Below are 27,553 nucleotides of genomic sequence, written 5' to 3'. Positions count from 1 at the left end.
ATTCCCCTTCTTATCTTCACATTGTTGTCCTTGTGGTCACTTTTCTTAATATAATCCCTAATAACTTCACCGAAATTTGAAACTTTGTGCTTATTTTAGTATTAAACATTATGGACATTCTCGACCTCTGCAGCTTTTGACAATTTTACTTGTTTTGTTTGTCACAGATCTACCTTATGGATATTCACATATGGTACACACTCTTATCTGCTGTTGTTGGTGGTGTGATTGGTGCACGGGCTCGCTTAGGAGAGGTAGTGATATTATCCTTGACAGTTTTTGAGTTTATTTCTTCTTGCAGTAGGTCCTTCGTGTATTATTGGTTGTACACTTTTCTCTCCTAATGCGTTTCCCCCCTTTATACTAGTTGTTCAGAATACCCACAAATAACTTTATACTGAATTCATGGCAGATACGCTCAATTGAAATGGTGCATAAAAGATTTGAAAGCTTTCCAGGAGCCTTCGTTAAAAATCTTGTCTCTTCCAATGCAAAAAGGTGGTTATGAATATTTGCATTAATTTAGTAATAGATTTTATACTTAATGTTTTTCTGACATCTTTTTGAGTGATACCTTGCTTATGTGCTTTTACAGGATGCCTTTTGATAGAGAATCATCTCAGTCATCTCAGGTGTGGGCTCTACATTGGTGTTCTTCTTCTTCTTCTTATTATTATTATTATAGATTAGTGTAAACTTATATACCTCAACGTTTTTCTGGACTCTCTTATGCTACTGTTGGCTTGCGCCTTTTGAGATGGTAGATCTTTCCAGAGGTCTCTACCTATGAAGAAACCTATTTTGGACTCCATTCTTGGCTTCCTCTCCTGATTAAGAAAGAGTGTTCCCCATGCAAAAAAGGTTACCTTCAACCCTGTTTTTTTGGATAGGGTACTAGCCAAATCATTGGTTCCCCTTGAAGTGTTGAGAAAGATCAAAGTCCATCCCTTGATTTTGTGTTGGTTGTTATACGATTATTCTCCAAATGCATTTCATCTTCATTCTTAGTCGTTCTCCCCTTCATTCTTAGTTGTTCTTGGTGGTTTACTTTTATACAATATTCTCTCCTAATGAATACCCCCCTCCCCCTCTCTGCATTTTATTTTTATTTTTTATAGTATATTTCCTCTCTTTGTGATTAATATCATTTGCTATCTTCTATTATGCTTTATGTTACTGTTTGTTTTTTGAACAGTTTACTTTGTCATTCACCCACCTAAATTGCTTTCTTTGAGTCTCCTACTCTCCTTCAATCAGAAGAGGCCCCAAAATTTGTCCTTGGATATTTTGAGGCTGTTGTAGTTGCAATTTTTTATTTGTGCTTTGGTAGAGTTGACATCACCAGTAGTCCCAAATACGCCTTTGGAATCTCCTCATCTTCATTCCTAAAGGTCCTAAAATTCTGGCTGGGGGCTGCTACCATCAAAATTGAGCTTAGCTCACCCTTCTCTGAGTTCTTCCAAGATGGGCCATGCACTCTATTTTGGACCAATTGTTTGGCATTTGTGTTTTAATCAATAAAGATAGAATTTCCATTTGGATAATTCAGGTTTCTCAGGAGATGAACAAGGCATATGCATCTATATTCTCTCCCTTTTGGAATGAGATCATCAAAAGCTTGCGTGAAGAAGATTATATAAGTAATCGGTAAGTCACATGCTCAAGAAATTCATGGTCTTTAATTTATTTTATAGCTATTATTGTTGTTATTATTATTATTTTACATTTCATACCTATTGGTCTCTCTTCTTTTTTACTTGCTTCCAGGGAGAAGGACTTGCTTTCTATTCCAAGCAATTCTGGATCTCTGAAATTGGTTCAATGGCCTTTGTTTCTTCTAAGCAGTAAGGTGTGCATTGTTAAGACATTACCTTGTGACTGCACAAGGCACCATTTATATGTTGATGTCCATTTCTTTCTTGGCATTATAATCCCCCCCCCCCCCCCCCCCCCCCCCCCCCCAAATCGACACCAAAAAAAAGTAAAAAAACCAACCCCCACCTCATTATTATTATTATTATTTTCTGATCTTTCAGATCTTGTTGGCAATGGATTTGGCCTTGGACTGCAAGGATACACAAGCAGATCTGTGGAACAGAATATCTAGGGACAAATACATGGCATATGCTGTTCAAGAGTGCTACTACAGTGTAGAAAAGATTTTGCACTCTCTAGTTGATGGTGAAGGAAGACTTTGGTATGGATCTGTTTGCATTGCATTTATCTTTTTTAATCAATTTGAATTTATTTCCTTACTAAATTCATAGTTTGCGTAGAATAGCGCCTTCTATCATTTGTAAATTCTGTGCTTTGCCTATTACCTGTTCGATTGCAGGGTTGAAAAGATTTTCCGTGAGATGAGTAACAGTATGGTGGAGGGTTCACTTGTTATTACCTTAAATCTTAAGAAGTTTCCACTGGTGCTGTCAAGGTTTACAGCATTAACTGGGCTTCTGGTAATTTTTTTTAATATTATGTTTTTCCCATAATTGCAGGAATACAAGTAGTGTTACTGTTGTACTGTACTAGGAAATTTTTATTAGGCTACGGTTTTATCAGAATTTTCTTGAATATAATTTCTCGATTTCTCTTGTGGTTGAAGTGATTTTAAATCTTGTCTTTGATATTAATTTTGGTCTTGGACAAAATCAAAAGGAAATCCTGAAAATCTGACAGTGCTTGGAAAATTTGATGAAGAGCTTTAAATATCAAAAATTTGAAATTGTCTGAAATCAAAATGAAATTTGCGAGTTTCTGATTTTCATTGGAACTAAAATGCTTGGGTCCTGTTCTGATTGGTGCACATGCAGTCATCAAAGGTGTAAAATCCTTTAGATGATACTTTCTTATGCTTCGGTTGGTATGTATGGGAAGGACTTAACTAATTCCTTAAGGTACTAATTGAAAAATGTATACATGATTTTGATTTTAAAGTGGCATATTCACAGTATAATTAAATCAGCATAATTCATGTTGTGCTGCCGTTGAGGACTAGGAAACCAATCCGTTGGAAGTGTTCGGATTGAGGTTTGGTAATGCATCACTTTAACTGAAGTGCTGTCCACTCTCCCCCAGTTGAAATTGTCAGGTCTTTAGGACTGAAAAGGGTGATCAACCGAAGGTTTATTTGGGTTTGATTGGGATTAGAGACTGGGGTCTTGAATGAAGTGGACACTGAAGCTATTTTTACTTGTCACCTCTACTTTTTAAAGCATTTTTCTTGGACTACCAGTGGTGGAAGGTGTGGAATGCCATAAGTTGGTTCAATAGGCCGGAGGATCCTACTTGATGTCTAGTGCTTGAGATGGATCACACGAGAACTTACTTTTAGCACATAATTCAACCTTTAATAACTTATTAGAGGTTGAACAGCTATTTTTTGGGCAAATGCCGTAGGGTGCAAAAGGGTCACCCAACTCTTTAGCAAAGAGTTGTAATACCTCTTCTACATAATGCAATTCTATTTTTTTTTAATGGTAAGCACTGCAATGTACAATTGACATTACTGTTCATAAAAGAAAAGCTTACATAGGTTAGGATTTGAGCCATGATTGAGTGATATTTGTGTTTTCACTCTATTCGGTGTGATCCTTTGGACTTGACCATTTGTTTCCCTTGGCAACTGGTTGCATAAATGTGCCTCCATTTTTTTTTGATAGATAAATGGAAGAAAAAGCTACAACAAGAAAAAGGGTGGTCGAGATGACCAAACCCCTCCAAAAAAACAAAACAGATTTAATGTGTCTCCATTTTCTTCATTTTAACAAGTGTACTTAAATTTAAATTATTTTAAGTCAATCATCTAGTATTTGATTTTTGTAATTCTTCCACAACTAGGTCTTGCTTTAGTGATATGGTATAACAATGGACTAAATTGAGGCAGAAAATGCTAGAGATTTGCAAGGATGTGTTTCACTAGTCCTTTGTTCATGGTCATAACATCAGCAACAATAATGACCACTTCTTGATATTGCCATTTTTGTGTGTGATTTCTGTTATATATATATATTTTTTGGAGAGGTGGGGTGGGGGGTAACATTTTTTAATTGGTAGTGTTTCTATCGCTTTATTTTTATTCTGAAGGTACAAGCTAGGTGAGTTGGTAAAGCCTGTGAGTGGTAATATAACACAAACCTGGGATCAAATACTTCCTTCAGCTGCTTATCAATAAAAAAATCTGCTTTAATGCTATTCAGTATCTATACTATTTGAAATAGCTGTTATCTAGAAACTATCCATTTAATAACAATTTCTGAGAAATGGATCCCATGCTTTTCTGTTCTCGGTTCTCTGTTTATAGTATTCATTGTAATAGTTCTATATGATTACTCGTACAAAATACTGATGTGCAGATATGGAATGAGACTCCTGAACGTGCAAGAGGTGCTGCACAAGCTATGTATGAGCTATATGAAGTTGTTACACATGATCTGCTGTCATCTGATTTAAGGTACATGGGGACGCCCTATTGCTTGCAAAGATAATATCAAGTACATGTTTTTGCCACAACAATATAATTGAGACATCTAACTTACTGTGTCAGGGAGCAGCTTGATACATGGAACATTTTAGCAAGAGCAAGAAATGAAGGTCGCCTATTTTCCAGGATAGAATGGCCTAAAGATCCTGAAATTGTACGTGCCTTATATTTTTGTTATTTAAGCTTGAAGTGTCGATTATGATTAACTGTAGCAGTTGTATGTGTTTCTTTTTACAGAAGGAGCTGGTGAAGCGATTGCACCTACTTCTCACTGTAAAGGATTCTGCAGCGAATATTCCAAAGAATCTTGAAGCAAGAAGGAGATTAGAGTTTTTCACAAATTCTCTCTTTATGGATATGCCTTCAGCAAAGCCAGTTTCTGAAATGATTCCATTCAGGTACATACATAGGAAGATATATACATTGAAGTCTTGGTACTGAATTTTGACATATCAGCATGGATATTTTCATTTCCACAATCCTTAACAAGAAATTCAACTGCCAATTCTTTTAGTATCTATTTTGGAGGAAAGTACCTTCCTTCGTGAAATACTTTGATGAACATTAGATTTCAACAGAATAATCAAATTTCAGGTATGAAAATGTAAGATTTGGTGTAAGTATGTTGAGACACAGTAAATTTTGATAAACATATATTTATTTTTAAAATATTAATAAAATAAGAAAAACTATGAATTGCTTGTAGAAGGGATTTTTAAATTACACATAATATTCATTCATTTGTAGAAATAAGTTTATGATTGGTATAGTATCTATATATATCATCTTATTTTGATGTATTTTAAGTATATTTGCACTTAAATAAGAACACACATATAATCATTCATTTTTCTAATTAGCTGGATATATTAGTAATTTATTCATACACATTTAAAGGTAAAATATATATAATAATACGTGAATTAAGGAACAAGGTTCGTTTAGCCAAATCCAAATCTTTGGGATAAGGCTTTGATGATGATGAAGATTAATCTCGAGCCACTATTGGTTATACAAGTATTGTTTATTTATTTTTTGTGGGGGTGGGTATAGGTCTTGGTTGGAATGTCCATAAGCTGGATTTTTAATCTAGTTGAGATGGAGGATGTAAAGAAGACATACTTCATATGCTTGCTTATTATCATTTGCGACCAATGAGTGTGTTCTCATATGTTTTAGTTTCAGTGATAATTTTCCCCATATATCCATCTTTTCCACAAAAATTATGTCAATTATCTTCACTACCTTCTTGAAGAAATATTTGGATTTTAATAGTGTTCTTTAGTTTTGTGTATAAAATATTCTTTTTAACTTACTGCTTTGTTTGAAAATAGTGTCTTCACTCCGTACTATAGCGAGACTGTGATCTATAGCTCGTCTGAGTTGCGGGTTGAAAATGAGGATGGCATCTCTATTCTTTTCTACCTTCAAAAGATATTTCCAGGTAATGTGATACTAATTTATCCCTGCTCCGTTGTGTCTAATGTTTTGTTTTCACTTTCAGAGCATTGTGATGGTCATATATAGCATTAAATAGTCATGTCGTACAGAAAGACTCATTGCATATTTGGAATTCTCTCCCCTAGTCTTTTGTGAAATATTTTTTTCTATAATAATTTTTCATTACTTTTCTAAACAGAAAATAGTATGATATAACTGAATAATTGCAGATGTATGACTTTTGATCTTAGTTTCCTTGACATGATTATGGATGTGGACATTCATATGGCAATAGGGGATACAACTCTTCATTTCCTGAATTCCACAACATCGATACATATGGGGGAATTCCATTCTTTTTGACCACATCCTTTGATTTTTAGTTTTTTAATCTAGTATTATTTTCTAATTCTCACATCATGCCAAATGTAAGGGAATGTCCAAAAATGGCAAGTTTTATATGCTAAAATTTACTATTTGTATTTTTTCCTAATTTATGATAAAATTAATAAAGGAAGTTCTTAGGAGTTAAAAATACATAGTACAATAGGAAATGTGGTGGTGCCATAGAAGTATACATGCACTATTTAGTGTTAGCATCAATACCCTAACTTCTTGATACAGATACGGGGCTATTTGTAAGTATCCGGGTATCATACTTCCTAATTATGTCCTTGGTGGTAAACAAGAGCTTTTTATGCATTTTGTGTAAATGGAGCCTAGCTTGTCACTACAAATAATGACCTTTATAAACTAATTCCCTAAAATCCTCACAAATTGCAAACAGACCTGACTGATTTAAATTTCCAAATGTGTCGTGATAATATGACACCCCCTTCTGACACATGCCTCCATCACAGAACCATTGATCATTTAACTCGGGGTACACGAGAAAAGATTTATGGTCATGTGTATCCCAATGCAAATGATCTACGACTCTGTGATGGGGGTGTAGGGGGTGGTAGAAAATCATTACACTTTCCAAATTTTGGCATTTACCCATGGTTTCATGAATAAAAATTAGTGATTGTGAGTAAGTTGTGAACCAGGTAAATATGATCCACTGCTATCCACTTCTTTTTGTTGCTAGTAGCTGCTAATCATGAGTCGTCTAGGTTTCACTATTTGTTAACTTACCAGTTGGAACCGAAATATGATTTTACTGTTAAATAATTATGCTGAACTCTTCTAGTCATGTATAAATAGTAGTTCATAAAATCAAAACTCTGATACCTTTTATAGAAGGTAGACCCTTATTGCACATATTCCGATAGAGTTCTTTTGATAACTCCTGTTAGAGCTTACACGTGCATCTCCTTTTGGGATACTTATAGAGAAGTTATGAATTGATAGGAAAATATACTGTTAAACGTATCCTGTTCTTTTTTAACAGTATCGGTGACCATTCATTTATTTATGTATGCTTCTGATGTCCTATTGTTGATTTTTCTGTTTCTTAATGCTGTATAGCTTACATGAATTTCATTTCTCAGATGAATGGGCGAATTTTTTGGAACGAATTGGTCGAGGTGAGTCAACTGGGGATGAGGATCTTAAGATGAGCTCTAGTGACTCCTTGGAGCTTAGGTTTTGGGCTTCTTATCGAGGCCAGACATTAGCTAGAACAGGTTAGAAATGCCCGACATTGAACCACAATTTTTTTTGTTCTTCCTTTATTTTCCAGGACATTGTTTGTGCTTACTACAGATGCACTTTAGCCAGTATCTGTGTGATATTTCTCTGTAACAGTCTTATTCTCTTGAATCCAAATGCAGTGCGTGGTATGATGTATTATAGGAGGGCTCTAATGCTACAAAGCTATTTAGAAAGGAGAGCATTGGGAGGTATCATAATTGCAATTGTTATTATTGTTTATTTTAAGGTATTTTGTCGATATTTCAAGTGTCCCATTTTCTTTCTTCAGAAACAAATGATGGCTATTCAGGAGCGAATTTTCCTATGCAAGAATTTGAATTGTCTCGTGAAGCTCGGGCACAAGCAGATCTAAAATTTACTTACGTAGTATCGTGCCAAATTTATGGGCAGCAGAAACAGAAGAAAGCTCCAGAGGCAGCTGATATTGCTCTTCTATTGCAGAGGTTAGCGTGTTATTTTTATTTATTTATTTATTGATTTTTTTTTTTTGACCTAGAGTCTTTGGGCTCCAGCCTGATTGTCCTATTTGGATTATGAAATTGCCAAGGAAACATAAACTATTCTTGGTACCATCAAACACTCTTTCCTGGTCGTATGGCTTGTCATGCAATAGATTATGGAATTTGATATGCTTACTTATTCTTAGCACTTTTTTTTTGTTTGTTTGTTTTTGGTTGGAAGAATGAACTATTTATCTTCTATGCGACCTGTATGTTGTTGATTACTTATTGGCATTCCTTGTTCCAGGAATGAGGCACTTCGAGTTGCTTTCATACATGTAGAGGAGAGTGGTGCAGTTGATGGAAAGATTTCGAAGGAATTTTATTCAAAGCTTGTTAAAGCTGATGTACATGGAAAGGATCAGGTAGACAAATTTGTTTCTGAATTATGGAATGGTTACCATCTTTTCTTTTTTCAATTTAATATTCATATCTACTTTATTTATCTAGGAAATATACTCCATCAAGCTTCCAGGAGATCCCAAGCTTGGGGAAGGGAAGCCTGAGAACCAAAACCATGCTATAATTTTCACTCGGGGGGAAGCTATTCAAACTATTGACATGAATCAGGTGATCACTCTGGTATCTCATTAAACGTGATTGTATTAATAAGGGAATGGCACAGAAGTACAAGTAACTCTGTAGTGAACAAGACAATCAAATAATAAAGTTAACCTGCAAAAGGGAAAAAAGAGCTAGCAACCCATGATCACATGAATTAGATGAGGAGAATTGCAATTATCCTGTCATTGATCATCAGGTTATGTTATCTCCTTACCTTTGTCAGGTGATAAGACAATGTCTGTGGAAATAAGTGCTTTTTCTACTGTATTTCACGTATAGTTCTGTTCTCTTGTCTGCATATAATATTTTAACTAGCATATTACTATATTGTCTTGCTGTTTGTTTCCAAACAGGATCGATATGTATATTTTTGACACTGTCGTTTTTCTATTCATTTACTATAGTATTAGCACAGAATGACCTGTGTGGTTGCTAAGAAAACATATTGTTGTTTTGGTATACAGGACAACTATCTTGAAGAGGCTATGAAAATGAGAAATCTTCTGGAGGAGTTTCGAGCGAATCATGGTCTTCGACCTCCAACTATTCTTGGTGTAAGAGAGCACGTCTTTACGGGAAGGTTGGACATGGATTATCTATCAGCACATTGCTTTTCTTGGTTTCCGTTCTCTTGAAAATATATCTTATCTATAGAAAAATGGCACCTCTGCAGTGTTTCTTCATTAGCTTGGTTTATGTCAAATCAAGAAACTAGTTTTGTTACCTTGGGTCAACGTGTTCTGGCAAATCCTCTCAAGTAAGTTATTTACAACTTTAACTCCTCATACATATTTATTCAATACCAATCCTTTAGATCAAGGTCACATGAACTCTCTTCTTGTATATGTTTTTTTGCACAAAAAAATTCTGTTAGGAAGGAAAAGTTGTTGGAGATAATAATGAATTGATGATTTTAATCTAAGGTTTATGTATAGAAATTCTTTTTTGGGTGATGTACTTTTGTTGAAGTTTACTTTTAATAAGTCATGTAATTTTATTTTTTTAAGTGTAAGAAGCACACAAAAGAGGTTGAAGAGACTGGCTTCAAGGACAATAGACAAGAAAAACACAGGACAAAACACGTGACTACATATCATTCTTACAAAGAAGCTCCCATCTGAAAATGAAATCCTTGAAGAATGGACCCTTGAAATTGATTTACAATTTGCACTAAATGAAAATAGGCCCTATAATGTTGATGATGACCTCATAGGGTGCTTGCTCTTTCCCTGTAAAAACCCATGTATCTATCCATCTAGACACCCCAACAAACCGCAAACGGGATCAAACTCTGTAGTATTCCCTTTATCAAATTAGAGGTTTTAATTTTTGGCAACTATTAAAAAAGATGCAACTGGTCTAGGAAAAAGTCAAATTGATGCTGAAAGAGGCTCGTGAAATGGGATTAAAGGGTGTAGGTGGAACCAGTGTTTTCAAAGGTGCGTGAGGTGTACATCTCAAAGTGCTCATTAAAAATGCTCTGAAGTGCAAGGAAGAAACGTAAAAATAGCTGAGGCGTATGTTTTCCACATAAATTATCTTTTCCCTTTTCTTAAAACTATATATCTACTGCATTTTCTGCTTTCTCTCTCTCTCTCTCTCTCTCTCATCATCATCATCGTCTTCTTCTTCTTCTCTTTTATCTTCTCTTCTGTTCCTTGTTGTTGCTGGCATGCAATGCAATTGGAGCATTAAGAAAGAGATTTGCGATAAATTAGTAACATATGCAAAAAAATTTATTAAACATGAAATTATGGAGAACATTTGTAGTGAAGAACAATTTTAAAATTAGGCAACTTAACGAGCATTTATTCTTGATTTTAACCATTCTATGTTGTTTTTCACCCAAAAACCTTTATGGAGTATGGAGTGTATTTTCACCTATGAAAAGAAAGTAGAAAAAAACACTTCTCATCTTTTTGAAGTTTCGGTCTTGGGCAAGTGGAATTCCGGAATTTTACGTGTAAAATTTGCATCTGCTGGTCATAACTCTTCGACGATTCAATGAAGTTTGCCAAATTTGAATGTTGTGCCAATATATTAGCTAGATTCTGTTCATAAACTTCCCCCACAATATTGTTATTCCATTCATTGACTGATCAACAATATTCATTTGTTAACCTTCCTATGGTTTTGTTTCACCTCGGTCCATTAATACGTGGTCCTATTTATCATGGTGAGACAATTCTTTTAGAAAGGACAAAAGACTTTTACTGGATGAAACTTGGAAGTACTAAGCATATATTTTTCTTACAGGGTACGCATGCACTATGGACATCCAGATGTGTTTGACAGGATATTTCATATATCTCGAGGTGGAATTAGCAAGGCATCTCGTGTTATCAATATTAGTGAAGATATATATGCAGGTATGCTCGAAGGATGTTTGCATTTTCTTGTCCTGTTTTAGTACCTCTAGATTCCTGGTTCTGTTATTGAGATTTTGATTTTTGTGCAGGGTTTAATTCCTCATTGAGGCAGGGCAACATTACACACCATGAATATATTCAGGTTCCATATATTAGAGAATCTTGTGTTCGGCTCTCTTTGAAGTACATAATTTTTCATTAAGTTCTTAATGTCTTGTCTTTCCACACAGGTTGGAAAAGGGAGAGATGTTGGGTTGAACCAAATTGCCCTGTTTGAGGGTAAAGTTGCTGGTGGGAATGGAGAACAAGTGTTAAGCAGAGATGTATACCGGATTGGACAACTTTTTGATTTCTTTAGAATGCTCTCTTTCTATTTCACAACTGTTGGTTATTATGTGTGCACAATGGTATGCATTTTCTTTTTTAGTTTCTTTTCTTTCCTTTCTCAGTACAGTCCACGCCAATATTTGATGTTATTGTAATATAACTAGTATGACAAAAGTTTTGTTATAATGCAGATGACTGTTCTTACTGTGTATGTGTTTTTATATGGAAGGGTTTATTTGGTAAGTCCACATATACCATGAGCTTGTCTTCTCTCTTTGATTACCAGTGTTTCCGAGGCAATTTTCAAATGGATTTTATTTATCTTGACTTTTTCTTTACTATGCTGTAATTCACTTCCAAGTGTTAATGAATTTATGTTGCTTTGATTATGTTTTCTTTTTAATCACTTTGACATGATTTCCCTCAAAATTGTGACTCGGTTTCAAATGCTTCCAAATCTTTCAGGCTTTCTCTGGACTTGATAGTGCGATTTCAGAAGAAGCTGAGGTGTTGGGTAATGCTTCTCTGGATGCAGTTCTAAATGCTCAATTCTTGGTCCAGATCGGGGTTTTTACTGCAGTCCCGATGATAATTGGTTTTATACTTGAACAGGGACTACTGAAGGTTTGCGTGCACTGAGACATTGTTTTTCTCCAAACATTGAATTAGCTTCATTTGTATGATTTCCTAGGGGCCCATTTGAACAGAATCTAACACCAGCATTACCTTGGAAATTTGGATTTTTGAAGTTGCACGGGTCCCCTGGACAGTCTCTAAGAATACCTTGTCTGACACTTGGTCCGTAGGAGTCAAATGATTGTCCATTACTTTAACTCATGCTTCATGGTTTTTGAAATTCTAACTCATGCTTTAAGGTTATTGGATGACTCGCATTTCATTTGCATTATGTGATTTTTTTAAAACTTTTGCAGCATATCTTTTGCATAATTATCAGAGAAAAAACAGTTTTATTCTCACAGGAACATGAAATACTTGTTATTTTTTACCCTTAATCATCATCACAGCCTTATCCCAAAAGTTTTGGGTTGGATAAATGAATCTTGTTCTTCCAGTCAATTTTTTCTGAAGCCATGTCTTCTCTTAATTCTAGTACGTTCATGTCGACGTCTTACTACAATCTATGTTCAGTTTGGTCTTCCACTCACTCTTTAGATCATTCACTTCACATATTCCTTCTATCTGGGGGCTTTATTATTATTATTATTATTATTGTTATTATTAATGTTTCTTTTATTTTTTGCAGGCTGTATTTAGTTTCATTACCATGCAGCTCCAGTTGTGTTCTGTTTTCTTTACATTCTCACTGGGAACCAAAACTCATTATTTCGGACGAACAATCCTGCATGGAGGTGCAAAGGTATGTAATCTACTTTGTAGAGATGTTTATGCCTTATTTGACTGGATGGTAGGACATTGATAAATATGTTTTAAAATCTTATGAATTAGTACAAAGCAACTGGCAGAGGCTTCGTTGTTCGTCATATCAAGTTCGCTGAAAATTACAGGCTTTACTCTCGTAGTCATTTTGTCAAAGCGTATGTATTCTCTCTCTCTTCTATCTTTCCCCCCCTCTTTTTTGGCATGAAAAAGTTATTTTTCTTTTTCTTCTGAACTTCAAACTTTTATGCAGGCTTGAGGTGGCACTGCTCCTTATAGTTTATATAGCTTATGGTTTTACAGAGGGAGGTGCACTTACTTTTATCTTGGTAACCATCAGTAGTTGGTTCCTTGTCATCTCATGGCTCTTTGCTCCTTATATCTTTAATCCCTCGGGATTTGAGTGGCAGAAGTAAGTCAATGACATGTTGATAATCATAATGCTGCTTTCCCAAAGTGAATTTACTGCACTACCCTTTCCAAATTTTCTCAGTTTTGGCGTCACCTATTTATTTTTACACAACTGAAACCGTGCGGCGTTATATACCTCGCTGAGTGAGTGAAATTTTTCTGTGCATAGGACTGTGGAGGACTTCGATAATTGGACAAGTTGGCTTCTTTATAAAGGTGGTGTCGGGGTGAAGGGAGAAAATAGCTGGGAATCTTGGTGGGATGAAGAACAGGTTGACTACTATAATATTTCATTCCTTGTAGTACGCATAAGATCCGCTTCCATATAATTTTTTCTTAATTAATGATATATCTCTGTTATTCCTGATTATTTTCAAAAGGCTTTATTTATTTATTTATTTTTTTCTTATATCTCACCTTTAAGCTCATTCTCCCAGATACTGACAACCATCTTCTTGGTTTTATTCTCGTGAGCTCTTAATGTTCTCTTCATTAATGATTGTTGTCTCTGTCATGTCTGGAATTGTTAGAATCCTTTTTGTCCTTTCTCAGTTCTATTTTTATGTTAATTAATAGAATTAGAAAACTGGATTCTTTCACTGAGAGGTGTTCTCAGATTGGAATATCACTTATTCATTTTAAAATTTCAAATATTTATCCAGCTTTGAATTTCTTTATAAGTGCTAATGTTGCTCTTCAACAGATCAAGTCTTTGCTAATTTATGCCATTAATGTATCACTGATGTATTGCACTGGTTGTATGTAAATATGTTTGTATCTGCCAATTTGTTGAACAAAGATTTCCGCTAATTCATCTATCGCCCTTGTATGAAGCTTCATTTTAGATTGGTATGTGATTGAACATGCTTTCTTATTTCTGCAGATGCATATCCAAACATGGAGAGGTCAAATCCTGGAAACAATCTTGACTCTGAGGTTTCTCATATTTCAGTATGGCATTGTTTACAAACTCCATCTCACTGGAAATAATACTTCATTGGCGGTACACTTCTTGTTCTGCACTGTTTTCTTTGTGTTAGTACTGTTTTCAATGATATCTCTTGGTTGAAACGTGCCAATTGTGATCATTGTTGTGTGTGGTCCTTGCTGCAATGCACAAGCAGTAATTGCTTAATTATGTTTTATGCGCTTGAATAAGTCCTGACAAGCTTGGGATCATGATCACTTTATATGTGTTGTCCACAGCTCATATGCCTACAATCAATTTATGTGTTGTACAAGGCTCATATATTCTCATTGGGTCCCGTTCAGCAACAAACATTTTGGCAAAACATTTTTCAAAACATGGGTTAGAGGTTTTGGAATGGGCTGATTTTTGGTGAGGATGATCTCTACGGTGAGGAGATCATCCTCACCAAAAATCAGCCCATTCCAAAACCTCTAACCCATGTTTTGAAAAATGTTTTGCCAAAATGTTTGTTGCTGAACATTTCCCATTCTCATTATATCGAATGAAGAAAATCATTATTTCTTGATAAGTGCGTTTTAAATCGGGGTAAGATGCTTGTGAAAATAATAGGATCCTAGGTATGCCCTTGGTTGGAAACTCGTCCGAGATCGAGATGATTTGGGCAAGTCATCCCGGTCTTAGAGGCTACCAAGAGAGAGGGTCAATATGAATCTTCCACAAGATTCGAGATGTCTTGTCCAATCCTCCGAATCTATATAAACTCGGCCGATTCAACTGTTTTGTGTTTTTTGATAGAATATAATTAACTTTTCAATTTTTTAAATATTTGCTATCCATATGAAAATAAAATCTTGTAATTTATCATCCAATAATCCACCCTATAATAAGAAAAAAATCATTATTATTATTATGTGTGTGTGTGTGTGTGTGATAATCCACCCTATAATAAGAAAAAAATCATTATTATTAATGTTTGTGTGTTTAAATTGATAAATATCAATGGTTTGATTTTTCCGAGATGAGAATGACTCTTACAAGTCTACTCAATATTGATGGGGGGTGAGACGATATGAAATACCAGATTTTGAAACCATGGGTGCCTTTTACTGGATTTAATGTATGAAAATTCTCTAAAGTTCTATAACATGGAATCTACAATAAACAGATGCCTGTCATTATTTGGGATCCCTCCGCAACTTTGAATAGTACCATATATTGTGTTGACTTTTTTTGCGAAGCAGGAAGGATTGAATCATTCAACTTTTATCATGTTTGGGTCTCCGCTATTTCCGATTTATTGATTGTACTGGCGAAGTTGGCTTTGTATTTCTGACCAATAGCATTAGGAATCCACTCATGCTAATCCAGCACTCACTCACCTTGTCTACATGATCCTAAAGATGGTTTTCTATTTTTGACCCATGGTAAACTGCTTGAAGAAAATTTCCTTATGTGTGGATTATGAAAAGCTACTTAAATTAAATATCCTGATGTACACATTAGAATGAATTATCTTAGCACATTTTCATGGGTATGCCATAAGCTTATGAAGTTAGTACCAAATCATTTGTGGAGTCCCGTAGCCACGGAGATGAAACCCTTAGCACATTTTAAATGGCACTACCGAAAAGGAACACTCGGGTCAAGATACTTGCATACACTTAGGGTTCTAGGATTGGTAAGACGTTATACAGATTGGTATATGAATACTTGGTTACTATAGGGAATTGTTTAATTGTGCTTTTGATATATACGTGTGATCTCTTTCTTTGGCTTATGGCTACCTCATTTCTCTCCAGATCTATGGCTTCTCATGGGTCGTGCTGCTTGGACTTGTCATGATATTCCAGGTCTGCCTTCTGCTCCTGTTGATGATTCCCTATTTTATAATCCTAGTACATATGTATCTATCTCTTCTTTGTACGAAATTTATGTTTGCTTGGAGTTTTCCTTTGGAACAATTATTTGTATATTTTCTTCCCTGGTTGGCTGGTTTCTGCTGCCATACTTACGGTTTGTGTCTGTATCTTATATTTCCATGCAGATCTTCACCTTTAGCCAGAAAAAATCCAACAGTTTTCAGCTAATAATGCGGTTAATACAGGGAGTCACAGCCTTGGGACTTCTTGCAGCCCTTTGCCTCGTCATTTATTTCACTCCTCTGTCGATACCAGACTTATTTGCTTGCATCTTGGCATTTATTGCCACGGGCTGGGTCATTCTCTGTGTAAGTCAATAAACATTGCTTGCATCCACATCGGTTCCTTCATAATGTTTTGGAAAGAGTTACTTACACTTTTTAACAGCGAAAAACATGTGGAGTATTGGAATGAGTTACTTCAATGGGAATATCTGTCCTTGCCTTTGTGGTTGATGTAGTTTGCAGGGGAAGTTGGGATTCGTCATTTAAGTCTGTACCCCCATAGGGGGGACCTTCTGGACCAAAAATATGCCAAACTGGCTAATAATTCAACTAAGCGATAATCAGATTTTTCATTGATGGTCAAATGAAAATGCAAACAATTGAAGATCACCCGTTATGATTCTGTTTGAAGACTGTTGTTAACCTGGATGGATCACTTTGGCAGGGCTCCTTGTATTTGGGCCCTTGTATGTCTTTCTGAACTAGCTATGCATATGAGACATCTTACGTTTTGTTTTGTTGACACAGCTATCCATCACATGGAAGAGAGTTGTGAAGAGTTTGGGACTATGGGATGCAGTGCGCGAGGTTGCCAGACTATACGATGCTGGTATGGGTATGATTATATTTGCACCAGTGGCGATGTTGTCATGGTTCCCATTTGTATCAACGTTTCAGTCTCGTCTTCTCTTCAACCAAGCATTCAGCCGTGGCCTTGAGATCTCTATTATCCTTGCTGGAAACAAGGCCAATGTTCAGTCTTGATTGATTATTCATGTCGTGTCACTGGAAAAATAGATGTGCTAGAATTTTAACGATATTGTAAAATTTTCTCTATTGTATCACTCTCATTTCATTTTCACAAAATAGGAGACTTGATTAACTGTTCTAAACAGTAGATATGAGTTTTATTTCCTCTGTAAATTTGTTCGGGTTTTTTGTTCTTATTTGGTACTTAAATTGCATCTCACTTGAAACTTTGCTTTGTTCAACTCTGGATACGTAGCTAACACTAATTTAATAAAAAGGGAAAGGTTAATTCTCTTGGAGAGCTACTATTGCCACACCAACTGTGTGCAATTCTTTGGTGATTTACACAGGAATTGGAGTGGCATTATCAAAAGTTGGTGTCGCAATAAATTTCTTTGTTTTCTTTTTGTTTTTTGTTTTTGATAAAAAGGGAAGGGGCAGCAGAATCAGTTAAAATATTAGAGTTTAAAAAAAAGAAAGGGGGGTGGAGGGAGGGAGGGGAAAGGGAGTGATGTAGATATAGCTAATAAAATCCCATGCGTTCTCAAACTGATGGCTTGTAACAAATTAATAAAAAAATGATGTAATGCCCTTGTCTTCAGCCACTACTCAAAAACTTTAATTTTTCTCTCCAAAACTTGACATTCTTCAATCTTAAATTCTTTTCATCCTCCATTAAAATTTCATTTAAATGACTTTAATTTCATATCTTTAAATAATGTACTCTTAAGAGTAAAGTTGATTCATTTTTAGGTCATTTTATATCTATATATATATATATATATATATATATATATATATATATGACAATGGTCAAAGGACCATGCAATCTGTTGGAAAATACAAGGAGAACTCAAAACATTTATCAAAAGGAGGGGTGTGCTTATAAATTTTAAAAAATAATATACAAATTGAAGTGAAAGGTGTTTCTTCAGTCTTCTTAAGGCAGGAGGTTTTAAATGGTGTTTCTTCAGTCTTCTTAATTTTAAATTTAACTCGGTTTTAAATGGTGTTAAACGGTCAATTAATTTAAAATTTAAGTCACAACAGAGCTAGTGTTATGCTTAACGGTCAATTCATTTAAAATTTAATGTCGAAAAACTCGTCCAAGACGACTCGGTCTGATTAATAGACTCCTTTAAAATTTAATGTCGAAAAACTCGTCCAAGACGACTCTCGGTCTGATTAATAGACTCCTTTAAAATTTAATGTCGAAAAACTCGTCCAAGACGACTCTCGGTCTGATTAATAGACGAGACGAGCCGTCAAAACGAGTTTTAAAACCTTGAATGTCAATCGACACCATAAAGTTAAAAATACTTGAAGGATCCCTAATTTAACCATTAGATTCTGCAATACATGGAGATTATTTATAATTATTTGACAGGATGCATCCTTTAATGGACTGACATACTAAAAAATATCATGAATGATCTTGATTTGAATATTTTTAACATATTTTCAACTTAGTTTTATGTACATAATCTTTTTATTTCATATTTTATAATTTATTATTAACTGATTTACATTTGAGAATATATATATATTAAAGTGTCAGGCTAGCCTAACTAACTTGATAAGATTTCACACCTTACTAAGGGGTCTTTGGGTCCACATTGGCAATCCAATACTACATCTGAAAACTTTCATATTTCTCTCCAAAACTTGACACTTCAACCTTATATTTTTATTTTTATGCTCCACCAAAATTTCATTTATAATTTCATATCTTTAAATTTTGTAGTTCAAGAATAAAATGGGCTTATTGTGGAAAGTTGAGGATAATGAATTTTGATATAGAACGAGGGTTTGTAGTATAACTTGGAAGACAAGATCGAATGTTTGAGAAACAATTTTGTTTTTGATTTTTAATATGAGTTAATGTTCACTTTTTATAAGTTAGTCAAATTAATTTTATTTAATTTATAGATCTAGAGAACGTCCATCCTCAACTCAACATCATTTCTGCATCAAAATTTTCTTCGTAACACGAGGTAAAAAGCGCCTATTGATCAAAAAGGAACAAAATGACATGCCAACGATGATCATCTTGATCTTGTGCTCTTCCGTATCTCTTCATCAAAGAGAAGAAAGTATTCAAATCTAATATTATTTCCTAAAATGAGAATGATTTTCTCACCCAATTAATTTTTCATTTTCAAAATTTAATTGAGATGTGTAATAAGTAAAAGTTGAGGTGCCAATGGAAGTTCTCTTTACTTTACTTTGAGAATTGCCATTGGCACCTCAACTTTTACCCATTACACCCAATAAAAAAAAAAAGAAAAAAAAAGTGAATGATTGGGAATAAATAGAGAAGAAGGTGAGATGGTTAGGATTTAATTCGGTAGACTAGATGGTGGGGGCAAAGAGTAATTCGACTAGGGTAGATGTGTAATCTGCTCATTTTTTTCAAAGATTCCACTTAATTGGGCACCTATATTTATCAATGGTTTTGCACTCAAAGTAAACAAGATCAGATTGAAAGGAAGTTTGTCTGGTTTAATTCAGGAATTATAAAATTTTACTCCAGTTTGAGTCCAAGTGAAATAATAAATGATTTTTTTCCTTTAATAAAAATTAAAAAGTGTTTAGTATGATTTTGAAAAAAGGATCAAAATTGAAGACAATGGGTCTGATGGATTTTTAGAAAAAAATAAGAGAGAGAGAGAGAGAGAGAGAGAGAGAGAGAGAGTACAAATGGTGTTAACTACCCCATTAGAAGAATTTTTAAGTTTTTCACAAAAAATTGCCTTACAATGATCACATGTGACATGAAAAATCCAAATTAGATAATTCTACAGAACCAGTCTCAGAAAAATACCAAATAAGCCAAGAACAAAAGAGGGTAGGGTGGCATATTTGGCCTTAAAATGTCACCTAAACTATCTTAGAAAGAGTAAACTAGCTTTGGCTGGAATCTGTTTTAGTTTCTGACAACTCAAGGGAAACAGGGCAATGGTCACTTCCATAAAATCCTACATATAGTTCAAGGAGTAGACACATATATCATTAATTACGTCGCCGTCATTGGCATATTAAAGTTAGTTAAAAAAAATAATGTAAGAAATAAATCATACCTTCTAATTCAATCCCTTGTCCATGCATCTCACATCCAACAATACTGTCTTTGAATTTCTCTGAAACTATGAAGTAATCTATCCTCATTCTCTTACCTCGATACCTACAATACGTATAAAATGCATTTCAGCCAAAACAAGCAGATAAACAATAACAAAGTTTTATATAAAAGATTTGGGGTCGGCTAGACAAAGTCTTTTAGGTTTTTTATTTTGTTGGTGTAAAAAGCCTTTGATGAGTTCAAGGCTCGAATGTACCTCAGGTTTTCTTGTAAAATTGTCTTTTTTACTTTTTGTTGAGAACCTCTACCACATCTTTACTATTATAATGAGACAAGGCGGAGTGGAAGTAGTTCGAAACCAAAATTTGAGTGGCCATAAATGCCCTCACTTTTATATTTACATTCATTTTGGTCAAGAAAACAAGAAAATAGCTATCCCACGGCTCTGTAATCACATTGTTAGTCTCCAAAATTATAAAAATATCCTTTTTTTTAACTTTACTATGTACGTTTGCACATGTCCCCTTCTAGTTTAATATAATATGCACATTTACTTATCAAAAATAAAATAAAATAGGCCAAACATTGAATTAATTTGTTTTTCATCCTTTTTAACATTGAGGGACACATTTACTGGTCAAGTGGACAAAAGCCCAAGCCCAACTGACCAACAATTAATAAAGAAGAAACCTGAAAATTTTGGATGAGAAACCGAGAAGAAAAATCTGAAAGGGATTGAAATGTGCACCATGAGGACTGCTTTGCTATTTCTTATAATCTACTCAACAGTAACCTTAGATTTTCTTAATCAAAGAATATATTGATAATAAAATGCACCATAAAAATACATAAAATGAGTGAAGATTTCACTCACTTTCCAACAGGATTTCCTGACCATGAGAAACCATGATCCATGTCTTTCTCCTTATGTAGGAATCTGTATGCATCCATCATCTTTCCTCTGAAAAATGATGCAAAATACTTGAAGCAATTCATACCATGGATTGTATTTAGAAACATAATTTATAGGTAAAAAAAGAAAAGTAAAGAGAAGATCAAAATCTTACATTTCAATTGGATTAAAAACTATAAATACTTATTATAGGGAGATAAAAGGAATAAATAATATAAGAGTTTGAAAGATCACGGGACATGATATATGCTACATGAATCTACCCCAATATCACAACATGACAGGACGATATAGGGATGTTGGACATGGCTCAGCTGTACCCTGAGTGTTTTGTGCCAAGTAAAAGTTGGAAATATAAAAAAATCTAACAATTACAAAATATAACAAATATTTATATTCTTGAACTCTAAATCCAACTCAACGCCACCAATCAACTCGGTTGGATACAAGACCCTCTTAGTCTTGCATGTGAAGATACTAGAATCAAAGAAACATGTAAACAGAAACTCACTCGGATAATATAGTACTGAATCGCTTCCTTTCATTCAACGTGAATCCAGGCTGTCCACAATCCTGCATCACCAATAAATCAGGGTAACTTTAATAAATTATTCCAATTTTATATATGAAAATATTATGTACCATGGGTTTGTTTGTTTCTCAGAAAATTTGCATTCCAGAATGAGAATCTTCTAAGACACAAGAAATCTGCTGTTTCGTCACTTTGCAAGTCAATTAAGAGTTTTTTTTTGAGGTCAAGGGTTCAAATCAAGCTTATAAATTTAAAAAAAAAAAAAAAAAAAAAAGGTTCTTTGGATGCATCGAGAATGTATTTGTCAGCTATGCATCAAGAATGTCAGACAATGTTTATTTTATTTTTTATGGAATATGAATACCTCTTTATTTGGAGGAACGTAGCCATTGTGCTTTGCACTACTGAAAAAATCTGGATGACTCACATCAATATCTTGATGACTGCAAATAACAAGGATAAATGTAAATATTCAGGACATGAATGTCCTCACATTATAAGAATTGGAAGTAGTAAGGCCTAAATGAGAAGAATGGTGCAAATTGATGGTGAGATTGTTGGACTTCTATTGCAAAAGTAAACATCTAACTATTGTTTATTGCAAGTTATTTAATTTTGGTTTCAGTGTCTATTTCAGTCAACCTGGAATCATTGTGGAAGATGATACAATTTTCAAGGAAATGTTGAGGAAACTTTGACTGAATCATGCATTATAATATTGTATGATATGTAGCTATATTTTTATACTTAACTATACTACTACGCTATTATATATATATAAAGAAAATAAGTTATTATATGTCTTCCCTTTTAATATAGGTATATTTACATAATCAAACCACAAAAAATAAATGATATATGACCTGTACAGAAATCCTTTCTACTTTATTCAGGATTTAAAATATCCTCTTAAACCATCAATTGTAATCTAAAATACCAAGCCAATAATGTCCACAATAAATGTTTCTAATACAGAAGAAAAAGTTTGGAACTTTAAACATAGAATATATGTGTCGAAATAAATTTGTTAAAAAGAATTTACCAGAAAGTAGTTACCTAACATTCAGGTCGCCGCACCATATTAAAGGCTTATTTGAAGACTGAGTAACAAATTCTAGAATTCTTTTATCCCATTTTCTTCTCCTTAGAAATGAAGTTTCCTCTTCTTTCCAACCATTGTTAGGTGCGTATGTATTCAGTAGACGGAACGACTCAAATTCAGCCAAAATTACCCGGCCATCTGGCTCATGCTTTGAAGCTACAAACAAAAGCCAACATAAGTTAAAGCGATTACAATTCTTCTTACATATATAATCAAACTATGTAACAAGGATGCTCCATTTTTCAAGATTGTACCATTTGGCACTATGTGATATCCCAAGGACAGATAAGGCGCAGATTTTGTTCTTTTCTCCTTGGTCCCTCATTTAGAACAAATAAAAATAACTTCAAATCCCTTCCTTTAGGAACTTTTTATGCATATGGTTGCCCTCAAGAGTCAGAAATTAGAATTTTTAAATCAAACAACTGATAATTGGAAAGTAAGATAAATTAGCTTTCGATATCCCAACTCCAAACTCCTTTAATTCTGTACAAAACAGTAATAAGGAGGTTAATTATGTACATTATTGTTTTTTCAAGTCAGAATACATACACTTGCAACCAAATTCTACATATCGGCATTTCCATTTAAAAAGCTAATGGACATGTAGAACAAGTACACATGCAGTTCAGTGTAATCATTTTTTTAAACCATATATAAAATAATTATAACTGTGAAAAAGACAAAATTCTATGCGAGTCTACAGCTTTACATCTTGACATAGACTTTAGTACTAGGCAGTCATCGAGTATCTTAATGAAAAAAATACCTGTTCGGTCAAGCGAGAATGAGACCTTTTTTGGTTGGAAGCACTTTTTAACAAATAAAGCAGTCCCTGCATACTTGGAGTCTGCAAGAGACCACCAGACATCATAATTCCGGAATGGAGGACTTGCAATGGCACGCATCAATATCTGCATAGTTTTGGGAAAACAAACACCAGACATCATTAATAACAACTCTTAATGACATGATTTAAACAATTTAATTCTTCATATGTATTTTGCTAAATCTACGCAGAAGTTGCATAAACATTTATTTCAAATTCCTCCATGAGACGGGTTGATCCCTCGATATTTTGCAAAACCTATTACAACAAGCCCTTCAACCTTTTAAGAGCTACATAACCCTCATTCATCAAATAAAAGCCAAGGAAAATCATGCTACTGTCAACTGGGATAAAGAAACAACTCGCATTTTCCCGTTTAAGTAATGAGGCTGAATGCCATTACATGGCATGCACATGTTTTTTTCCGACCCAAGTTCATCACATTGTGCTAGACTATTGTTTTTCCTACATCAACACTTCAACCGAAAATCTAAACCTATCTTGGAATTTCAGTTGAGAAAACATGGAACCATTGAATAGAAGATGCACCCGAGGCAATTAATAATAGTCTAGCACCCTGATCTAATATGATGTAAAATTTTCATAATTTATAGAACTTTGATTTGTCATTTTAAATATGAATAACAACGCCCAAACAGACAAACATGTGCATATATATGTACCTGAATTAGAATCCAAAATAGAAAAAGGAAATAGTTCTATGGAACCATGTGTACCTGTTTTTCCTCTCTTGAAGAGCTTGTATCATCTTTCAGCTCACCTGGATTTTTAGGTGAACCTTTAGAGCCAGCTGCAGGCATCCTTACTTCCTACCATCACACACTATTAGAAAGACTGTTATAGACACAACTACCCAACTAAACAGTTTGGCGTCACTACTTGCTTTATCGAGAGAACTGTAGCTTACATGTTGAAAAGTTTCATGGGGGGGGGGGGGGGGGGGAGGAGAGAGAGAGAGAGAGAGAGAGAGAGAGAGAGAGAACATTAAACAAGATTTTCAAACCAAAAAAGCTTAAATTGCATAGAAGACAATTTGCAAGTTTCATAGGGATTCCTATCTACACACCATTCATAAGGTAGCCTTTGAAAATTGCATCATATTTCTTTCAAGAAGATTTTTAAACTAGAAAGATTGAATTATGCTACTCTTGTATCGTATCTACCAGAAATTTTCGCCATCCTTAGTGCGTGCTTGGTCCGTCAAACATACTCTTTAAGTCCAAGCCAATTGAAATGTATCCCAGAATTATTTTTTTCTAATTTTTTTTATGGAAATGGATATAATGTATCCAAGATCCTTGGGCACCATATCAATCACCAGTCCTATGATCACCCAAACTCGATCCCTTAAATGGTTCTCTTCAGTTATGCTCAATTTATCCTTGATTTCTTATTATAAGGGTTTTTAGTTACAAGAAAAAAGTGGGTTTGAACAAGTAATTTTTATGGAAAATAAAATTATTGTAGCAATGTATGTCATCTCATCAATACATAATAATTGAGGAAGCATACTGCATATCTACTGTCTCCATTTCCTCAAATTTCATCGTCATCTTTTCTGTGATGGCTTTTCTCAAATATTTGGGGTTGGAAACATGAATCCCATTTTTCCATTCACTTTATCCCAGTAGTCTCAGTATCTTTTCTTAAAACCTCAGCAGACATCACTTTAAAAAAAAAAAAAAACTTTCCTTCTCCCCATTTTTTTACTCTTTAACCACCCAGGGGTGTTGTCATTGGTCTTTGTTATAGACGACCAAACAATCTCAATTGACTCCATATAACCTCAAATTTCATGATCATAACTTATACAATTTCTAACATTCAATCCTAAATGGGTTAATATAAAATAGTTAGTAAGAAGACAAAACTCAGAAAGGAAAGTACCGTAATAATATTCAACCTTCCTAGATCAAAATGTCAAACCAGATTTCTAAGCCTTCCAGGTCAAATGTCTGTATATTGGGTGTATTATTGAACCTTGCTGATCTTCCCTATATACTTTAAAACTTCAAACAAAAACAAGAACATTGCTAAGCCCATCAACCAAAACACACAATTGTAAATCACGATAATATTTTATAACTATTCCTACGACAAATCTCATTTAGGCCCTGCTTGGTACCATGCAAATGATTTGCAGCACTTTTTGAGCTGCAAACTATTTGCAGAATTTTGTGAAGGGTTTAAGAGTTCATACAAATAATTTGCAATGCAAAAAAACTTCCGGATGTTACCAAGCATCTGTAAATTAGATTCCAACAAAGCATTTGCGTTTGGAAATGATTTGCTTCATACCAAGTAGGGCCTTAATCTCAATAACAACAAATCCAACTCAAAACGCCTTTAAACCATACTAAACCAAGCTAAGAATTACGTTAAAATACAAACTAAATAAGTGAAGTAACAAACCAAGAGCCAAAAATGAAAGAAAATTCACAATTGTAAGGACAATCCTAAAGGATCCAACGAACTCCTAACCGGAAGTAGGAGACCAATAAGCCTCATTACAACAAAACCCACAAAAATATCAGTACCTAAAACACATAGTGCCTGTTTGGAAGCAGAGAGTTGGGGTTGAAACTTGGATACTCACAGAAGTTACTAGTGTTGCAACCAAAGAAGTTGAACTTCAGAAGTCCAACTCGACAAACCAAACAAACCCATAGTTCACTCCAAAAACCCTTAAACCATACAAAATGCAGCTCAAACTACATCGCTAGAAGAAAGAGACACAACCCATTTACCAAAAACAACAATAAAGACAAACCCATAAACCAAAATACCATCTTTGTGATCTCTACAACTGCAAACTCTCAGAAGTTAACTTCAGAAGTCTAACTCTCAAGAATACAACTCACACAAACCAAACAGACCCATAGTTCACTCCACACACCCTTAAACCACACCAAATGCACAAAATGCAGCTAACAACTACCTCAGTACAAGAAAGAGAGACAACCCATTTACCAAAAACAACAATAAAGAGAAATCCATAACCAAAATCCCATCTTTAAGAGCTCCACAACTGCAAAACTCATCAAATTCTAAGCACCCAAAACAACAAAATTTAACACGAAAGCCAATTTCACATACCACACATTCAGAGTTCTCTGTCATATCTAGGGATGAAAAAAATTAAATAAAATCGGTAATCAAAAAAAGGTGAATCACCTGTACTGCAATGACGTCGGGATCGAGCTTTTCGATGAATTTGGTAAACTCGGGCCAGTTGTTTTTGACGCGAAGAAGAAAACTGTTAGCGTTCCAAGTTAGGAATTTTAATGGTTCTTTCTTCTTCTCCTCTTCCTTTTCGATGGTGTTTCCTTCTCTTTGCTGCGATTCCGATTCAGATTTTGGTGTTGGAGAAGAAGAAGAGAGAGTGGGTTTCTTGAACGATCCATCTTTCTCTACTGGTTGGAAGAATCGTTTCATCTTCAGAGACGAACTCAGGCCGCCGACTCCTCTGCAACTCGAGATACGCGCTGTGTACATGGTTTTAAGCCCCGGTATCTCGTCACACCCCGAGTTCACTCTCCGAGTGATCTCGTGTCAGACGAGACAAACCATTTAACTCCCATTATTATTATTTTTATTTCATTATAATATTTTCTTATCAAGTCACAAAATTATATTTCCATATAAGTAATAATATTTTAATTATTAAAAAACTATTATTTATTAATCAAAAATACAAAAGCCAAGTCGAGCCCAATTTTTATTTATTTTACCATTATTTTTAGAATAATAGAAAAGTCATTGATCTTGAATTAGGCATGTTCACACTTTGAAGCGAAAGAGTCGTGATAATTTGAGGAATTTATGATTTTGACTCATTATTCATTTTAATTACCAAAACATGAACGAACACAAATTTTGAGATTTTACAGTGACAATTTCACAAGTTTAAAATAACTAGAAAAGTGACTAATCGAAAATTATCTCTTTAAACCTTTGTAATAATCATTTTAAAATCATCGAATTTGTTATTGGTCTGAATTTCCTTTTTAAGAAAAACGTGATAATTCACATTTTGGTAACTAATATAAATAATTAGTCAAAATAGTAAATAACTCATTTTCAACTCACGAAATGATAATTCATC

At 34.4% G+C, this 27,553-nt stretch overlaps 2 protein-coding genes across 3 annotated transcripts in view; one reads left to right on the top strand and one right to left on the bottom strand.

Annotated features, from left to right (window-relative positions):
• GSL8 (glucan synthase-like 8) overlaps positions 1-17,164 on the top strand; it is a 41,987-nt gene extending 24,823 nt beyond the window's left edge. The window contains exons 21-51 of the mRNA XM_086453128.1: positions 168-254; positions 413-498; positions 596-632; positions 1,550-1,647; positions 1,768-1,849; positions 2,037-2,197; positions 2,336-2,456; positions 4,353-4,450; positions 4,544-4,634; positions 4,718-4,878; positions 5,815-5,924; positions 7,414-7,548; positions 7,696-7,764; positions 7,845-8,019; positions 8,324-8,441; positions 8,527-8,646; positions 9,105-9,220; positions 9,314-9,397; positions 10,897-11,009; positions 11,099-11,151; positions 11,240-11,416; positions 11,528-11,575; positions 11,802-11,960; positions 12,601-12,714; positions 12,804-12,892; positions 12,988-13,146; positions 13,315-13,417; positions 14,029-14,148; positions 15,876-15,926; positions 16,121-16,303; positions 16,748-17,164. Coding sequence (XP_086309254.1) covers positions 168-254; positions 413-498; positions 596-632; positions 1,550-1,647; positions 1,768-1,849; positions 2,037-2,197; positions 2,336-2,456; positions 4,353-4,450; positions 4,544-4,634; positions 4,718-4,878; positions 5,815-5,924; positions 7,414-7,548; positions 7,696-7,764; positions 7,845-8,019; positions 8,324-8,441; positions 8,527-8,646; positions 9,105-9,220; positions 9,314-9,397; positions 10,897-11,009; positions 11,099-11,151; positions 11,240-11,416; positions 11,528-11,575; positions 11,802-11,960; positions 12,601-12,714; positions 12,804-12,892; positions 12,988-13,146; positions 13,315-13,417; positions 14,029-14,148; positions 15,876-15,926; positions 16,121-16,303; positions 16,748-16,984 — 3,555 coding nt within the window. The 3' untranslated portion in view covers positions 16,985-17,164. The remainder of the gene's footprint in view (positions 1-167; positions 255-412; positions 499-595; positions 633-1,549; positions 1,648-1,767; positions 1,850-2,036; positions 2,198-2,335; positions 2,457-4,352; positions 4,451-4,543; positions 4,635-4,717; positions 4,879-5,814; positions 5,925-7,413; positions 7,549-7,695; positions 7,765-7,844; positions 8,020-8,323; positions 8,442-8,526; positions 8,647-9,104; positions 9,221-9,313; positions 9,398-10,896; positions 11,010-11,098; positions 11,152-11,239; positions 11,417-11,527; positions 11,576-11,801; positions 11,961-12,600; positions 12,715-12,803; positions 12,893-12,987; positions 13,147-13,314; positions 13,418-14,028; positions 14,149-15,875; positions 15,927-16,120; positions 16,304-16,747) is intronic.
• A 2,495-nt stretch (positions 17,165-19,659) lies between these two features.
• Positions 19,660-26,958, bottom strand: LOC147395053 (DNAse I-like superfamily protein). 2 transcript variants are annotated; one of them, XM_086454241.1, is made up of 9 exons: positions 26,623-26,936; positions 24,165-24,257; positions 23,368-23,512; positions 22,553-22,754; positions 21,861-21,939; positions 21,476-21,537; positions 20,926-21,012; positions 20,050-20,153; positions 19,660-19,947 (listed from the first exon to the last, which is right to left on the bottom strand). In XM_086454241.1, the coding sequence occupies exons 1-9, from the start codon at positions 26,881-26,883 to the stop codon at positions 19,874-19,876; spliced, it is 1,107 nt and encodes a 368-aa protein (XP_086310367.1). In that variant the 5' UTR covers positions 26,884-26,936; the 3' UTR covers positions 19,660-19,873. The 2 variants fall into 2 exon arrangements, with proteins under 2 accessions (XP_086310367.1, XP_086310368.1); XM_086454242.1 differs by lacking the exon at positions 20,926-21,012 and having other exon boundaries at positions 26,623-26,958.
• Between the last annotated feature and the right edge of the window lie 595 nt (positions 26,959-27,553).

The sequence above is a fragment of the Akebia trifoliata genome, chromosome 9 (genome assembly GCF_017979445.1).
Source record: "Akebia trifoliata isolate Shusen 1 chromosome 9, ASM1797944v1, whole genome shotgun sequence".
Lineage (NCBI taxonomy): Eukaryota > Viridiplantae > Streptophyta > Magnoliopsida > Ranunculales > Lardizabalaceae > Akebia > Akebia trifoliata.
The sequence above is the reverse complement of the archived record's forward strand: the minus strand, read 5'-3'. Positions and strand labels throughout refer to the sequence as shown.

Excerpts from the sequence above, each read along its gene's own strand:
- LOC147395053 (XM_086454241.1), bottom strand. The coding sequence starts at position 26,883 with ATGAAACGATTCTTCCAACCAGTAGAGAAAGATGGATCGTTCAAGAAA. Across the intron at positions 21,538-21,860 it reads ACGTTCCTCCAAATAAAGAG|GATTGTGGACAGCCTGGATT; the intron begins GTATTCATATTC and ends TTGGTGATGCAG. Across the intron at positions 20,154-20,925 it reads TCAGGAAATCCTGTTGGAAA|GTATCGAGGTAAGAGAATGA; the intron begins GTGAGTGAAATC and ends TACGTATTGTAG.